The sequence below is a fragment of the Cottoperca gobio genome, chromosome 9 (assembly GCF_900634415.1).
Source record: "Cottoperca gobio chromosome 9, fCotGob3.1, whole genome shotgun sequence".
NCBI classification, from domain to species: domain Eukaryota; kingdom Metazoa; phylum Chordata; class Actinopteri; order Perciformes; family Bovichtidae; genus Cottoperca; species Cottoperca gobio.
In genome coordinates, this window is record NC_041363.1 from 12224109 (window position 1) to 12242326 (window position 18218).

The 18218-nt window shown below is 41.0% G+C and overlaps 1 protein-coding gene across 1 annotated transcript in view; it reads left to right on the top strand.

The window, feature by feature from the left end:
* vps13a (vacuolar protein sorting 13 homolog A) overlaps window positions 1-18218 on the top strand; it is a 36169-nt gene that overhangs the window by 4987 nt on the left and 12964 nt on the right. The window contains 42 exon segments of the mRNA XM_029439204.1: window positions 529-591; window positions 1369-1501; window positions 1679-1773; window positions 1935-2077; window positions 2724-2925; window positions 3020-3085; window positions 3087-3135; window positions 3910-4046; window positions 4212-4344; window positions 4507-4624; window positions 4768-4912; window positions 5330-5441; window positions 5583-5749; window positions 5858-6014; window positions 6118-6197; window positions 6326-6385; window positions 6575-6767; window positions 6872-6988; window positions 7259-7362; window positions 7847-8014; window positions 8301-8608; window positions 8723-8870; window positions 9468-9648; window positions 10168-10292; window positions 10424-10593; window positions 10704-10960; window positions 11157-11341; window positions 11475-11618; window positions 12186-12395; window positions 12573-12716; window positions 12866-12967; window positions 13069-13221; window positions 13306-13564; window positions 13926-14086; window positions 14311-14414; window positions 14540-14867; window positions 16008-16144; window positions 16372-16666; window positions 16785-16889; window positions 17061-17207; window positions 17317-17448; window positions 17634-17767. Coding sequence (XP_029295064.1) covers window positions 529-591; window positions 1369-1501; window positions 1679-1773; window positions 1935-2077; window positions 2724-2925; window positions 3020-3085; window positions 3087-3135; window positions 3910-4046; window positions 4212-4344; window positions 4507-4624; window positions 4768-4912; window positions 5330-5441; window positions 5583-5749; window positions 5858-6014; window positions 6118-6197; window positions 6326-6385; window positions 6575-6767; window positions 6872-6988; window positions 7259-7362; window positions 7847-8014; window positions 8301-8608; window positions 8723-8870; window positions 9468-9648; window positions 10168-10292; window positions 10424-10593; window positions 10704-10960; window positions 11157-11341; window positions 11475-11618; window positions 12186-12395; window positions 12573-12716; window positions 12866-12967; window positions 13069-13221; window positions 13306-13564; window positions 13926-14086; window positions 14311-14414; window positions 14540-14867; window positions 16008-16144; window positions 16372-16666; window positions 16785-16889; window positions 17061-17207; window positions 17317-17448; window positions 17634-17767 — 6371 coding nt within the window.

The following is an 18218-nucleotide window of genomic DNA, read 5'->3' on the forward strand; positions in this document are numbered from 1 at the left end:
CTCTATTTACTTTCATGTTGAGTAGCATCTCAAACAACCTGTCCTACATATAATTGTGATTTGGCTTTAGGTGTGGCTTTGAGTTCTGGACCTATTTGGTTCACTTTTTCCTCGCAAAATCTATTTCTGGTGGGACATTACTGCAAGTTCTGCCCGATTGTACGATGGTAAATACCGACTTGACTACAGTGACCATAATTCATCGGCTATATGAAATGTAAATGTGATATAATATACAAGTAGTTAATTGCAAGGATATTACCATCTCAATATCATGTAAGTGATGCTTTGCTCTAGCCATAATTTCCCACTTATCCGGTGTTCAACCCTATAAAAGGATGGATTGAAGTGCATTTGAGATTGATTATGTACCGCGGAGAGATACAACATTAAATTCTTCTCTGCTCTGTAAGCATCGTCTCTTCCTGATTTGATTATTAATGGACATTTAGTAACTGATCCATTCCTGCATAGAGTAGCAAGGAGCTGCTCAAAGCTTTAATCAGCTTGTCTTTTATCTATTCTCAGGCGCCTGAGAAGACCTTGGATATTTTTAACATCACGTTGGCCAGACAGCAGGCTGAGGTGGAGGTAAGCTGTGTCTCACCTACTATACTGCATTCTACTTTGTACAGTATCTGTTGCATAACTCGTAATGACTGCAGCATTGTAGCTAGCAAATGCTGTGCTCAGCTGGTAATGTCATGTTAATCCATCTATCTCCAGTATTCTACTTTCCACAGCTACAGAAGAGAATGGTTAATACTTTCCCATTCATGCCAATGGATGGATTTAAGAAGAAATAGACACAATATGAAATGATACACTGTGCCATTCCTTTTCGGAAATGCATGTTTCCTCCAACACACCGCTTATGACCAAAGACTAAGCACAAAACAGACAGTGTTAACAGTTTTCAGCAGTTACATCTCGTCGTTGAGGTCTGAAGTGTCATACATTATGCACTTGAGATCTAATCTTGGATTTCCTGCACAGCACTTTGCATTAGACTGAAACTTCACAACAGAATATTTCTCATACAATTTACTGCAAATGAATATTGGTGGCCAGCAAAAAATTGAATTAATTTCATGGGACACATAATTCAGTGAATATGTGCATCTTTGATTTGTATCTGCACTGACACAAACTGAATAGAAGAAACAGTTTAAACTGAGCCTTGATACTCACAGGGAAATATGCCGAAGTAAACTGCCAACATTATGGAAACGTTTTTCTTTACAATTAGTTGTACAGAAACAGTCTCGGTGTCAGGATAACACGGTGCGCTTTCTCATTTGTTTGAAAATTATAAAACAAAAAGTTAGAGCTCAACCGTCTTTTTTTTTTTTTTTTTTACTTCCCCAGGTGAGCAAGGCTGGCCTTCACATTTACCGTCCAGGGCTGAAGATGGAGGAAGAGGAGTCTCAGGGTTGGTTAAACTGGATGTGGAATTGGGGAGGAGAGGCCGAAGCAGAAACAAAAGATGTCAAGACTGGAGGTAGGATGTAGAAAATACACATAAGGATATAAAAAAAGCACAGCAAGATAATATAAAAGATAATATGCGGCTGTGGCTAACAGGACCAAAGCAAAGTGCTCCAGTGTTAGCTAACGCTGTTCTTACTCCTCACATTCTTTCTATTCCATTTGTTCCCTCTTGGCCTGTCTGTCTCAGGTTTTGATGAGTTCTTAACCACCGCTGAGAAAGCCAAACTCTACACTGCCATTGGCTACAGTGAGACTGCTGCAAATCCCAACCTGCCAAAGGATGTGAGTCACTTCCCCACCTGTGCTAATAATACACCTCTGTTTGTCTCTCCATCTCACTTATACAATAATAATAACAATAATAATAATAATAATAATAAGATCAAAATGCAAATTCTGTATCAGACACTTTAATTATGAACTATGTTTTCATTTCTTTATAGTTTGAGGACATGAAGGTGAATTTCCACATGGAGAGGTTGTCTGTGTCCATCAAAGACGACAAGGACAAAAATGAGATCATCCGTCTGACTGTGGGAGAGATGAAGTCTACACTCACACAGAGACCTGGAGCACAAGCCATCAAGTTTGTCATAACTTTCTGTTTTTGGGGCGTTGTAGTTTTGAAGAGTCTGGTCAAAATCAAAAAACATTTAACCACTTTTGTTTTTGTTTCATTAAAGATTGAAAATAAAACCTATGAGTACAATATTTAAAGGACCAGGGTTACGGGGATGTATTGGCAGAAATGGAATATAGCATTTATAAAATGTTTTCATGTATAATTACCTGAAACTAAGAACTGTTGTGTTTTCGTTAGCTTAGAATGAGCCTTTCGTTATCTACATAGGTAGCGGGTCCTCTTCCACAGAATCTGCACCACCGTACTGTAGGTTCTCCGACACGTTTGGAAAGGGAGAGCTAGGCGGAGGGGTATTCAGTTGGTTGCAAAAAAAAAACTGAAAATAAAAAAAAACACACTGTAATTTGTAAAGTATTAGTAGAAGCAGTTTGTGGTTTTACTTTTGGTAAATTAAAAAACATCACTCCCTATTAACACCAAATCACTGTAGGGGAATTTTATTTTCACATGAGTCTACTACTAAGTAGCAACCTTGTAGCTGGTCTTTTATTTATTCAGCAGTGTGGACAGTAGGATCCCCCACAGTATATCTCATCCTCAGGATCCTGGCATGAGTGGCACTGACATTAAGTTTCTTTTTTTTTATCAGACTCACAGCCCAGCTTAGTTTGTTTGAAGTCAGCGGCCTGGCCAGAAACCGGCCCGCACCAACCCTCCTGTCATCAAGGAAGGCAGCCACAGGAGCAGGGACGCCACTGCTTTGCATCCTGTTTGAGACCAACCCAATGGATGACAGCGCCAACCAACGACTTCATGTGGAATCACAACCCTTGGAAATCATCTACGATGCCGTGAGTGGTGTCTGTCAGTGTGCAAGTATGAGCATAATAAAAGCCATAAAAGGGGTACTTATGAAATGTATTCTTTGTTTGTGTGTCTGCGTAGATAACAGTGAACAGCATGTCTGCGTTCTTCATGCCTCCTGACGACCTGCAGCTGGATGAGCTCACCAACTACAACCCTCATGAAACTGGAGCAGTTTAGAGACCGCACAGCCACCGGTGAGTTGCACATACATGAACAAACATTCTGGTCCAAACAAATATATCCGTTCTTCAGTCCTTGTTTTCACTGGGTCATCTTCCTTTTCTCATGTGCTTACATACAGCCTGCGTTACTCGTCCACTAAGTCATGTTGAATTGCGGTGTTCCTGTTTATTTTCTTGAGACTTGTTGTTCCCTGAGATTGTTTGCTGAATTATTTTCTTCCTACAATGACTCACTGATGATTCACTGCAGCTCATCTGGGTACATTGAACAAGGCTCTGTGATATTGATAATATATCATACTGCAATTTATAGATGAACATTGGAAAGACTTTTCATCATTGGCTTTTACTCAACAGAGTTCACTGGACCCACATCTGATATAAAATGAACAAATTACTGAATTACATTTTCCCATCCAACTAAATTCAGCCAATAACTATATCAGTGCTTATTACAGTGCAGTTAGAATAAGGTAGGATTTAGTTTTATGATTAGTTTATTATCAACGTATGAAATGTATAAATCAACATTTTGGAAATTGAAAACAAAAGCTAATAAGTTATTAAATTAATTAAATATACATGTACATATTACAAACATTATGACAAGTAGTGATTGATGTTAAACTTTATCAAGATTTGTTTCTATCATCATCATTAATTAAATAAAACAATTCTTGTTATGTCATGAAAGTCGACTGTATTTGATCACAAAGCTGATTCTATTGTTTTGTCTCTTTCTCGCTACGATTGCTAAGTTAACGACACTTTATCTTTTTCTTTTAGGTCTGATGTATGTGATCGAAACACAGAAAGTTCTCGACCTGAAAGTGAACCTGATGGCCTCCTATGTCATCATTCCACAGACTGGCTTTTACAACGGCACTCAGAACATCCTACTGTTGGATCTCGGACATTTCAAGGTCAGAGAGTGCAAAACTTGACAGTGCGCTGAACATCCAAACTAAACAAAACCGACTTTTAACCAAAAGTAGGATTGTAAAAGAGCCTTTTGAGTTATCTTACAAAGGCTTAATTTGAAGGCTTCAGAGTTACAAAGTTTGAACATATTAATTGTGTCTTTTCAGATGTCCAGTCAAAGCAAGAAGCATCTGCCTCAGCTGTCTGTGTGCTCCAGCAACATTGAAGACATCATGTCCAGAGCATACGACAGCTTTGACATACAGCTTAGCAGCCTGCAGTTCCTCTATAGCAAACCAGGTACGCACAGGAGAGCGATCGCCTTTCATGTTTCAAAGGTTCTTTTGAGTTGTATGTTTGAGAGTTTCCCCATACATAAATGGGGAAAGGAAAATTATAAATGTTAGTTTTTGTGTGTGTGTCAAATAAAAATAAATGTAAAACATTTTCTGTGTGTGATAGATTGGGACTGGAAAATGGCCCGTAAGCAGAAACAGTCGCCGCTGCACATTCTAGAGCCAGTGGATCTAAAAGTGGTTTTCAGCAGAGCGATGGTGATCAAAGACTCCCGCATGGCAAAGTAAGTTTGTAGTTTCTTCCCCATACATCCAGTTATTTTGTCTCCCATGCTGCAAGGATTAAAGATTCTAGGCACACTAAAGTTAAAGGACCTACGTTTGCGTGTGTATCTTTGTGTTTTCATGGTTGCATAATGTGTTCCAGGTATAAGATGTCTGGAGAGCTCCCTCTGCTGTCTCTTCGTATTTCTGATGTTAAACTTCGAAACGTTCTGGAGCTAGTAGAAAGTATCCCACTGCCTGAGAGCCGACCTGCTGCACACAGCTCTGCTCCATCCTCCAACCTAAAGGTAAGAACAGCAGGATGCTGCCTAGATGGCTCTGTTCACGTTTTGTGTGGATCAGACAAATTAACAATAAAAAACAAAATAACAGTTTTGGGCAAAGAAATATATTTTTCTGCAGTTTAGAGATAATACAAATATTAATAATAATAATAATAATAATAATAATAATAATAATAATTTTGGTCTTGGTGTCCAAATATGGTATTTTTGAGGTATTGTTGATCATTTGTATAAATTCTCGAGTAGTAAGAAACGGTTAAATTTAACCCCAAATTCATGTAACAAATGGTATCAACTTCTGTGTCGCATATACTGTTGACTTTTTATCTACTCCTGAACATTTCCTGTTCCCCACCCTACTGCTCTAAAAAAAATGTCATTGTCATGTCATTGATTCATGTGATGTCATTTCCTCCTCAGCCAAAGCAGTCGTTCACCCCACAGCTCACTCCCAGAAGACCTCTGAATTTAGCTGACCAGCGCTCTTCTCTCCTTTTCGAGTCATGTGAGACCATCAGCATCACCTCATTGGGTAAAACACGCTGCACATTCTGTAGCCATTTCCTCCTCTCTCTGCACCCCACTCATCACGCTACATACTACATACCTTGTAACACTCTGAGTGTGTGACACAGAGGTCATTGTGTGTGTTTTTGGTTTTGTCACTCCTCAGGCTCAGAGGAAGATTTGTTCTACGATGCTCCCAGCTCTCCCGTCGGTGATCGACCATTCTTCCCAGATAATCCCATGCCACTGCGCTATTCAAACTTAAGCAAAAGAAAAAGTTCAGAAGCTCAGAAGAACATGACTGACTTCGTCATGAACTTTGAAATCAGTGAGGTACAGAGAGGTCTTGTTGAATTAGGTTGACAAGCACAGTCTTTGACGCTGTTTTAATTCTCTTGTTGTCTCCATTATTCTAATCTTACGTCTTGTTTGTTCATCTAGTTCTCTGTTCAGTTGTGTCGCCTGTCTGGGGATCAGGAGGTCACAGTGCTCCACTTGGACATAGAGGGTCTGGGCACTGAACTGAAACTACGCACCTTTGACATGACATCTAACACCTACCTACGGGAGATCTGCCTCAAGTGCCCTGAATACATGGGTAAGTATATGCGTGCAGGACTGTGTGTCACCTCAGACAGTCCCAGGCGAGTCTTTGCTGCAGTTTTCATTCGTCATGTTCTATCTGTTTCCTCCTTGTACAGATTCTGAAGAGATGCAGGTTCAGCTTATCACCACTCTAGACAATGCAGAGGTTGACCTTCTAACCCTGGAGTATATTAAAGTACTGTGTGATGCTATACGTTAAAACAGACCACGTTCAGCTCCAATACACTACTGAATTATACTGAATGATTATTTTCCAAATGTAGATAAATGTCTTTCTCATTGAGGATTGTTTGTCTCTTTTAGGCTGATAAGAACGGCCCTGAGTTCAAGTCTCAACACAACAATACAGAGCAGCTCATCAAGGTGAAGGAAATGTTAATTAACTAGTAATAACAAAGTAGATGTTTCTGTGTTGTTATTTGTATTGTACATTTATAGCATGTTTCTGCAAGTTTCACTATCAAACAATGATACTTGACGCAAGAAAAAGCAAATATGGCATGTTGTTGTTGTTGTTCTCTGATATTTTAATATTTTGACGTTCCCTATCAGGTGACCTTCTCATCCCTGGATGTCCATCTCCATACAGAGGCTCTACTCAACACCATGAACTTCCTCAACAACCTCCTTCCTCCATCGCCTAAGAAGGAAGGAGGACAGGAGGAGCTCCCCGTCATCCCTGAGGAGGAAGAGGCAGAGAAGGAGGAACAGAAAAAGGAGGAAACTACAGTAACCAAGAAAAAGGGTAACTGGTCCTCATTCAATTTCACATTCCAAAGCCATCAATCTTCTGTGGTTCACACGTCTTTATTTATTCACCTTTTCTCTCCTGACACCTTTTTCTCACAGGTACAAAGAGCTCAAAGTTTGCAGAGGTGGTGAATTTGCATATCAGAGCTGATCTCCGCTGTCTGAAGGTTTTCATTCGGGGACAGAAAGCCAGGATCTCTGAGATTAGTATTGAAGGTATGAAAGAGTTGTGACACCTCCTGAAAATATTAAATGTAGTCCCTCTCCATTGCAGATTTGTGGATATTGCTTGTGTTGCCACTGTTTCATCAACCATAAATGGTGTTGCATGTCAGTGTCCCACTGGTGACCCCCACAACAAGCCTGTTGCCACTTAAAGTTCTTTATGTGTCTTAGGATGCAAGCTTTCTGAATTGGCCCTCCATGCATTGCATGCAAGTATGCCATTAAATGCTTTCTCACTGTCTCATTTTCTCAACCATCCAGGTCTGGTTTCTGAGGTTCTGATGAGGAAAAAGAGGATGGAGGTTCTGGCCAACCTGAAAAACATTGTTATCCTCGACTGCGACAAAGATGCGCTTTACAAGAAGGTACACTCAGCAAGTGGCCTTCTTGGACTCTATGCTTAATGTGCTCCTGACTTGTCTCTTTGTTTGATACAAATCAGATTCTATATTTATATATGTATTTGTCTCTCCCTGTGTTTTTAACTACCTGTATTTCTGGCATTTATAAATGTTGACCACTTAACATAAGTCACTCTGTATAAGAACAGTAGCGGATATTTAATGAAAAAAGAGGTTAATTGCGCTTCAACCGCCTCACAAGGAATTGCAGGGCTGTCCGCTGCTCTCACAGTAAGGCAATGACATATTAGGGGAGACTTCAGATATTAGATCCAAGGTGAGTCACCCAGTGTCGAAACATTAGTCTGTTAATAAAGTGTTTTGCCTTTAATCCGTGTGCTCCAGTATACTTTTCACCTAATATCTGAAGTCTCTCCTTTTGTATATGATTCTGATTTGTGTTTGCCTATAGCTCTTTACTTCTTCTTGTCCCTCATTCATTTCTTAGGCCGTGTCTATAGCAGATAAGGAAGTGTTTGCCTTCCGCATGGTAAACTATACAGACGCAACAGAAGGAGACTTCTATCTGGACATGTCTAAAGTTGACACCTCTGTCACGCTGACTGTGGGATGCATCCAGGTCATCTTCCTCAACAAGTTTGTCTTCTCCATACTGGTAAGAATCACACATCGCTGTCACAATCCAAGACGGTTAACAGTTGGTCTCATCCCATTCAGTTTAATCTGTGAGGGGAAATGATGGTAGAGCCCCCACATGCACAGTTATGTGTTAGACAGTATTTACATTTAATAAGGTAATGATGAAATTAGGACTGTACATTTGTGCCATAAAACTAAATTGAATATGAAGTTCTTGCTAACTCAATTCAAATTAATGATGCATAAATGTTCATTCTTCCTTGTACCCATTTTTTCTGCTAATAATTCTTTCTTCCTCCCAGGCATTCATCAATAACTTCCAGGAGGCTAAAGAGGCCCTGGCTGAGGTGACCGTCCAGGCTGCAGAGAAGGCAGCGTCGGGTGTGAAGGAGCTGGCCGAGCGGAGCACTCGGATCGCTCTGAACGTCCACTTCAATGCACCCGTCATCTTCCTGCCGCAGTCCTCCTCTTCTTCAAATGTCATCGTAGCTGACCTTGGTCTGCTGTCTGTCAAGAATCGCTTTGCAAAGCAGCCCTTTAAAAGTGATGCTAAGATCCCGCCTGTTGTGGATATAATGACTGTGAGACTGACTGACCTCAAGATGTACAGGTCAGAGAAAGAAGATTTCTTGCAGAGCAGTAAAAAAAAACGTGACTGAATTGCAATAATTGCATATTCTCTCGATAACGTCTCTCATTACTTGTGTGTTGTTGCTGCTTCCAGGACCACATACATAGAAGAGGGTTTTCAGGGAGAGACCGAGCTGTTGATGCCGCTCAGCTTGGACTTGGAAGTCCAGAGAAATCTTTCATCCAACTGGTACCACAGCATACCTGACATAGAGATCACTGCTCATCTTAAGCCCACGACTGTAAGTAGTGCTGAATGGTAGAAGGAGAAGGAATTACTGATTTACAACACATATTGTAGTCATTTCTATAGACTAGGATATGTCCAAAATCATTTTATCCCAATTTAAGTCATTTCATATCTCGTTAACGATATATCACAGTACAGCAGGTTTTCTGGTAATTCAACAAATAAATAGTCTATATAAAATAACCACACGGTAAAACCTATTTTTGTATTCTTCTGTGTGAATTCTCATTTAATTAAGAACTTTAATGCAAAATTATAGAGAAATATAAAAAAAGATATATATTTGTAATATATTCACCGTTAATCGCATTACTGAGTAGTTACTGAGAAAGTGATGTAAAAACAAAAAAGGAATCTTAAAATGATATTCCCTCAGAATATTATTGATATTAATTTGTGATTGATTAACGACTCCGACTAATAATTAACAGGGCTACAGAATAATCTATATTATGATTTTGTTAGTGATAGGTCCTTTTTGTCTGTTCTGATCCCAACGTTAAGAAGTGGCTTATGGTAAAAATCTAAATTTACATCCATTCATTTTTCCAAGTATATTATTATCAATGCCTGCGTCTGTTTCCAACAGCTGATCCTCAGCCAGGACGACATGACAGTGGTTCTGAGGACTCTGAGCGAGAACCTGTCAGAGAAGTCTGACGCTGTTCCACCTCCAGCTCCTCCGGCCGCCATTGATCCCTCCTCTGACTCTGCTGACTCTGCATCTAACAAAGAGTCCCAGGGATCTGGAACCACCGGACCAGCCAGCAGTAAGGAGTTGTGGTTATGCATGTTTGGGTTCACATGTGTTTAGTGGTTCTAAAAAATTGGACATAAGACATAAAAACTTAATGGGCAGATGAGTACATTTGTGTCAGTCCACCAAATGAAAATGGACCATGTGAGTTTCCAGGACCATGAAAATCCTAGAAAGCTCATGAAATCTGAAAATATGTTATTAAATAAAGTTATTTTGTGGGCTGCCTAGGTCAAAATATGTGGGATTTGGCCCCCTTCTTATGTCACACGCAGGCTCATTAGAATAGAGTAATCTGAGTATCTCCACCAACAGCTTGAAAACTACCTTTGCAAAGGTACACCATATTTCTCTTGCAAGCCAATCACAGCAGACTGTTTTTTTTTTTTTACATTAAAGCATCTAAACATGTTCTAGTAGAAAAACCCAAAATACAAGCATGAACCTCAAACTAAACATGATATGTCTCCTTTAAATCATTGTAACCAAAAGCTAATGAACTTGTTTAACATGTGGTTTGTAACTTTTATAGGCAACACAGTTGTGACGGCTGCTGTTGTGGAGCCCCACAAAAGCAGCAAGTTGAAGAACACACTCAATTTAGACTTCAAGTTCGACTCAATGACACTTGTCTTGTATAGCCCTAATGGGAATGAGGTAATGCATACACGTGCACACACACAGTAAGCTACACACAAGTGATGTGTGAAATGAAGCTTGTCCGTCCTCATTTTACAAAACTGTGCATCGCTAACTCAGTCTAACACAATGTTTGTGTCATTATCTAGATAAATATGTTGGAGTCACACGATGTGCAGCTGAAGTTGGCAGAGTTCACGCTGGGAACCATCTCCACATCTGTCCACATGTTCTCCGACAGCTCCATGAAGGCCTCAGTCCGACTGGCTGCCTGCCTTCTAGATGACAAGAGACCCAAAATCAAGATGGTCACCCCGAGGTACTGGACACACGCACGCACGCAAGCACGCAAGCATGCACGCAAGCACGCACGGACGGACGCATGTAAACATTTAATGTTTTGTTTCTCTGTTGCTACGTCTTCTCCAGGATGATTGCAATGCGTCCTGGTGCAGAACAGAACATGATGGTGGAGGTGAACTACCGTCAGGGCCGTGACGGCACCACTTTGGACACGGTGGTGCAGGATGTGTACCTGTGTGCCAGCATGGAATTCCTTCTCACGGTGGCAGATATCTTTCTCAAGGCCACCCAGCAGGGTTTTGCTCAAGTGCCGCAACCCAAGAGCAGTACTGGAGCGGGAGAGAAAAAGAATATCAACTCCTCTACTACTTCTAAAGAGTCCAGTGAGTTAACCACATCAGTTTTAATTTAGTTGAAAGGGACTTTCATTGCAAATTCTCCTAATTAGACACAGCCAGGTGGAGAGCATGTGGAAGAAATAACAATTTTGTTTTAAAGAAGAATTCAACGCAACTTTATCCCTGTTGCCTTACAACCTAAACTGATGTTTACTCTCTCGATACTCTCCGCCCACGTCAGCCGTCACTCCAGCCGTGGTGTCAAAGACAGAGATGAATGTTCAGTTGCGCAACCCGGAGATCGTGTTTGTGGCTGACCTGACGCGTGCTGACGCCCCGGCCCTGGTGATGACCACGCAGTGTGAACTAGTGATGAGAAGTGATGCAGAGGGATCACAGATGACTGCTGTTATCAAGGACCTCAAGGTTTGTATTCATATTGTAATGCAAGCCTGAAAAAGCAGATTATTATTATTATAATAATTAAAATGTTGTCTTGCATGCAAAAATAAGCAATATAAAAAAAAAAGGTGCTATTTAATTACGGTTGTTCCTGTAGGTCGTGGCGTGTCCCTTCTTGAGAGAGAAGAGGAGAAACAATGTGACGACAGTGCTGCAGCCGTGTCAGGTGTTCTTCCAGAGTGCTCAATCCCCAACCTCCCCTCAGGCTATGGAGGTCTCCATCAATGCTCTAACATTGAAGGTAGTTAAATATTATTATTATTATTATTATTATTATTATTATTATTATTATTATATTTAAATCAAATAAATCATTCAAATGTTTTCCAAGGGATTAAGTTGTTCCATCTAGTCGATGATGATAATAAATGCCTTAATCGTTTGTTTTTTACTTTTAAACCAGCTTTAGTGTAAGTGAATCGATCCCGTCCTTAATGGAAACTCGTCTCTTTTTTTAACTGCCTTGTATGCATCCATTTAATCATAAGAGATATAATGTCATCCAGTATGTCTGGTTGCACCATCTTATACAAAGAATCATTATCATAACACATTTCAAGTGTCCCTTTCCAGTAGTAGTTCTCTTACTGGTCAGTTTTGTTTATGATAAGCATAGAGCTTTTCATATTGACATACTTTTTAAAAGTTTCTATCAGCCATCGTCAATGTAAATTGTGGTATCAAGTGAAAGCAAAGATTGAGGCAAAGAAATTTCCTTCGTATGATTAGAAACTTTGAGATTTTATCTTTGAACTATGAAAGTGGTATAAAACAGTTGTATGTGTCTGCTGTCTGACTCTCTGCCCAGGTATCTCCAATCATCATCAACACAGTGATGACCATCCAGTCTGCACTGACTCCCACAGCAGAGACCCCCGAGGAGCTGGATAGTCCTGTTCCCGTGGACCTGTGGGAGAAACGGGGCTGGAAGGAGCTCAAATTCTGGTTCCTAGAAGAGGAAGGGGATGACGACCCAGAGTCACTGGCCCCACTGATACCACAGGGAGAGTCATTACAGGTATCATTGGCTGCATTGACTCAACTGATAATATCATATGGTTGATTTTATGCTATTATGATTTTTACGTTGGTCACCCTTGATCTGTTTTGCAGTAATATTTTATTCTATAGACAGATTAACATGTTGATGCATAAGAACTGGTTGTGTCATTTCATTGGCTATCCATCCCTGCAGGTGACCATCAAATCCATCTGTCTGACTCTGGAGGCTGGAGTGGGACACCGCACTATCCCCATGCTTCTGGTCAAGTCCTCCTTCCATGGAGACGTTGCAAACTGGTCCACACTTATTAACTTACACAGCGAGCTCAACCTGGAGGTAACGCACACAAGCACTTTATTTCCTAAACTTGATCCTGGGACCTTATCCTAATTCTAAAACGAACATTTCTGTCTAAAACAGCCCTAGAATGTTTGACGAATGTTTGACTTTTGCTGTTGTTTTAAAAAAAAATGTTTGGACCATAGGTTCACTATTACAATGAGGTGATGGGAGTGTGGGAACCGCTGCTGGAGCCCTTAGAAGATGAGACGAGAGACGGCTTCAGATCATGGAGACTGGAACTGAAGGTGCTGATGTACCATACATAAACACAAAACACGCACAAACACACTTTTATGTACTCACATATGTATACAGTGTCTCTAACGTTTCACTATCTTGTAACCAGATGAAGAAGAAGCCAGTGAAGTACACAGGTTTGTCAGATGAAGTGGATTTCCATGTCCCAGACTACAAGACGGTCATCGTCATCAGCAGTAATGACCAGCTCAACATCACGCTCTCCAAATGTGGACTGACCATGTTGAGTAACATGGGCACGGTAAGAGAAGGGCTGTTATCATTATGACAGGAAGTATAAGGATAGGCGGTCATCTATAGTGTTCGTGTTCTTGCCTCCCCCCAGGCATTTGCAGAGGCTGCCAAACAGACGGCTGACGCCTTCCAGAAGGATGAAGCTCCGTTTGTAGTGAAAAACCGCCTGGGCCTGCCGGTGTCCGTCCGCCACAGTGAGATGTTTTGTCCTATCGGCCAGCAGAGCACCAACGGCACGGTGGAGCTGCAGGATGGGGAAACGGTCGGGATGGATTATTCCACCACAACAGAATCCGACCAGTTCTCAGCAATGATCTCCTTGAGTGGGAAGGACTACTACATACAGCCGAGTAAGTTAACCTGTACACACAATTATACTGTAAATACTGGTGTACTGAATATGCACATGTAAAAGTCAATCAATTAGTCAATTAGTTGTCACAATATTACACATTACTGCCAACACTGTTTAGTTATACACACAGCCTAAATAATTCAGTCCTTGGCTGGAAACTCTGTTTTTGTTTTAACTTTATCAAACCAGCAAACACTGATGCAAACAATGTTACAACTAAATGATTAAAGGAGATTTCATTTTTAAATGATGACCTAATTAATGTTTTCTGTTTTTATATTTAAAACAAATGGTGATTATCTTCTCTGACGAATGTCGTCATCCATCTCCTCTCCTCCTTTCTCTGCCCTCTCCAGCTCCGATGGGGCACACCTCAGCCAGTGTGATCCCCCTGATCAAAGTGGGCCGGGGAATGTACAGTGTAATGCACAAAGACTCAGGAGTCACTCGTTTCCTCGTCTGTCAGATTTACTCTGTGGAGGGAAGCAAGTACATCAAGATCCGCTCTCCATTCCAGGTATTACACAGATAATCTTATACATGTTCTCTCCTTGTTTTACTCATTATGTTTATCTTATCTGCAAAGAATATGTCATGGTGTGTTGTAATGATATGAATTACACTTTCCCCTTCATTGATCCCCTACTGGATCTCTTGTTAACTTCATTCCTTAAAGCTAATTTAAATATGAATTGTAATTACTGTATATCAACGTAATTGTTTTTCTCTCCTTTTATGCAGATCATCAATCATTTCTCAATCCCATTCAAAGTTTTTGAAGGATCAACATGTCTGGGTACAGCGCTCCCTACTGAAGAGTTCTGTGTGCCTCTGGACTCGTATAGGTGAGAGCAAACGCATAAACAAACCTCTACGCTCACATCTTCACTCGCCTGCCTCTCTTAATCACACTGTCACTAACAGAGTTCACACTCCGTCACCCACATCTGCTCTGTGCTGCTCCCCTCAGGTCTGAGCTGAGCCTTCAGCCGATAACGGAGGACGACGCTGACGAACAGGGTGAGCACTTTGAGTGCTCGGAGGGTTTCAGCTATGAAGACGTCAGCAACCAGCAGCCTGACCACCAGCAGCCTGACACACGCCTGCAGCAGACCTGTCGTCGCCGTGGAGATCAGGGGGGTGTGCTGATGGTCAACATGGTGCCATTAAGAGATGCTGTGACCTTCAAACACACTGGAGGTGTCGGGGAGAACTTTGATGTGCCCTTTGTGCTTCATCTGTGGCCTTCCATCCTGCTCCGTAACCTGCTGCCTTACCCCATCTCTTACAAACTACAGGTATTTTTATTTTTATTTTATGTTTACAAAATAACAAACCCTCTGTGTAATCTTTTTGGGCCTTTTCACTGTCTTTAAAAGTGCCCTCCTGACGTCTGTGCATCTTTTGTGCGGATTACATTGATAAATGACATCTTATTGGCTTTGTGCTCACGGGGCTTCGCCTGCAGTGATATCCTGCACCAAACATGACAGCAGAACAGAGACTCTCTCACTGAGCTTAAATAAAACCAGTGCACAGAAACGAGGTAAATAACATAAATAAACAGTCTCAGACTACATTTTGCTGTGGATTATGGTGTGTGGTGTTTCGCTGCGGGGGCAGCTTAGCATCAGCCCCTGCTTTTAGACACACGGAAGCTCAGCGGCGTGGAGGACAGACAGACAGCGGAGAGTTGCAGAGTTGACAGTAGCTGCACTCGCTGTGCATGAAAGTTTAGCGAGTAAAAACACGTGTCACAGCTGACGTAAAACAAAGGATCGGGTCGGGCTCAATAGCTCAATATAGCTGATACTGATCAGTTAAAAAATGCCTTGATCAGGACATTACTAATAAAGATCTAAATGCAGAGACTACTATACTCACATTGCTTAAGCATATAAAGTACATTTACAATAGTATTTTTTTTTTTTAGAACGTTAATACATTTGACTTGAGAGTTGGCTGCTGAACACACCATTTTTAATGCAAGAAATAAGCTAAATCATTTAAAAGCTCCCATATTAGCTTGTTGTTTATCATCTGGGATATAATTGTAACACTACAGCTTGTGGTGCATGGATTTATATAAGATATTTGTCAGATCACGGATGTTTAAGCATCAATGAATGCACCAACATGGAAGTTGTTACACAAATTGATTGCAATTGCATTGCTGCATGTATAAGCTATGATAAGTAGTTATGTGTACACACTATGAAGACAAGGCGTGCAAACTCCTCGTCATGTTCCCTGTAATATCATGGTTGCACAGCATAGTTATTATTACTCTAGGATTTGTCTGCATACCCTCATGTGTTACAAGCTCTAAATTAAGTTGGGTTATTGCTTAGTTCTGAGTCTCATATGAATTAATGCTCTGCCTTTTTTGGCCAATGATCTTGCTAAAGTCTGACTCTGTGTTTCTCTCTGCTCAACAGGACAGTGGTGTCTCTGCCCCTCAGGCCACTCTGAACTCAGGCCACTCTGCCCAGCTTCACACTGCAGTCATCAACCAATCAAGTCTCAGTCTCTGCCTACTGAACTATTTGTCTCAGGACTGGTCTTCCGAGTACAGGTTTGACTTCATTTTCATTCATTGTTGATTCTTTACTTTCCCATTGTCAATGTGTTCTTCTGTTATTGTGAACAGATCATTCTGTTTTGAGGAGGGCTATAGTTGTATGATTTAAGTCTGCAACACAGGAAGAGATGTATATTAATCATCGTCCTCAATATATAAAGGAAATAATATTTTTTCAATAACATTTCTCATTGGGATAAACACATTATCCCGTCATACAGTCTCCAAAGTGAGCAGGAAGAGATTACCTTCATAGTGTTCCAGTCTCTACGAGAGAATGACGAAGACGATGGTGAAGGGACGGAGAGGAAGAAGGCTGAGTTGGACATAGCAGTGCATGTTAAATATGACCAGGGACAAACGGTGGTAGCTATCCACTCGCCATATTGGATGGTGAACAAGACGGGCAGGTTGCTGCAGTACAAGGCTGACGATATCCACCGTAAACACCCACTGGAGTATGACATGCCCCTGCTCTTCTCCTTCAAGCCTCGTTACTTCCTGAAAAACAATAAGGTCAGAGGGCTTCAAATTGGATTACAAGAAAAGAGACCCCTGCATAAGCACTAATATTGGTTTAAAGAAAAAAGGTGTTAGTGTATATTAATGTGATGCCATTCTTTTCATCCCTCAGGTCCGTCTTATGATCTCCGACAGTGAACTCTCTGATGATTTCTCCCTGGATACAGTTGGTAGCTATGGAGATGTCAAATGTAAAGGTCGATACAAAGATTACTTGGTAAGATTTTGCCTCAGAGATTTTCACACATAAATTCATTCAGACTTAAAGTCACGCACTCTTTCTTTAAAGAGCCGGATGTATTGGAATTGTAAATGACTTTTTTGTTGTGTTATTGAATAAGGACACAATCGTCATCTGTGTATTTGTGTGACGTCTGCCTGACCTCAGGTTGGTGTGAAGATCGACGCGAGCAGTTTCAGTCTGACCCGCATCGTGACCTTTGTGCCGTTCTACATGCTGGTCAACAGAACCAAGCACAGCGTCTTCATATGTGAAGAGGGGCAGGAAAACTGGACCGAGGCTCAGCCAGAACAGGTCAGAGCCAAATAAATGACTGATTATAGATCTACACCACTGTGTCACATGTTCAGATGAAACCCTTACTGTACATATTATTGAAGGTTTTGTTTCCTTCTGCATTTAGTCAGCCATTCCCTTCTGGCCTGAGAACAACACCAATCGGCTGAAGATCAAAGTAGAAGGTTGTTTATTGCCTCCTCGGACTATTGACTACACACGACCAGAAAACTGCCTATTGCTGCATCTGGACAACTCTGTAAGTACACACAACAATACATTGTTCATGTTAAATCATTTATAATAAGACGCCCTGTATTAAAACTTTGTTTTCACCTGGGGTAGTCGATGTTCAGGTATATGTGGTCCTGATTAAATGTACTCACGTTGGCATACAGAGCATTTAATAACCTTTGTATAACTATAACCTATAACTATATGCAGGTGGGCGGGATCACTGTAGATGTGAACTTGTCAGAGCACTCGGCCACAATCCGATTCTCTGAGTATCACGACGGCGCAGCCCCTTTCCTCATTATCAACAACACTAAAGACCAAACTCTGCAGTTCCATCAGAGGTAAGTGAACAGGAGGAAAGTTAGAAGGACATTTTAAACTGTGCCATTTTCTTTCAGCACTAAGTATGTACTGGTTAGGATGTCTTTGAGAATAGGCTCAGACTGTGGAGGAGAAAAGATACAAGTTAGACGATTAACATGCTGGATGAAGCTTGGGACCACGGGTCATCAAACATGTGACACACTGGGTTCTTAAACTACCAGAGAAAATACAAATTGGGGTTGGGGTTTAAAAAATGAACTGATAGAGGAAGGACACAGGGAGGGAATGAGAAAAGGAGATGTTTTTTAAGTTGTTAAGGGGCCGCTGTGGCACCTTGTATTGCAGCTTCTGCTATCAGTGTTTGAATGTGTGTGTGTGAACGGCTGACTCGTGTTGTTAAAGCGCTTTGAGTGGTCGAAAAAGACTAGAAAGCGATAAATAACGCAGTCCATTTACCATTTTTGCTGA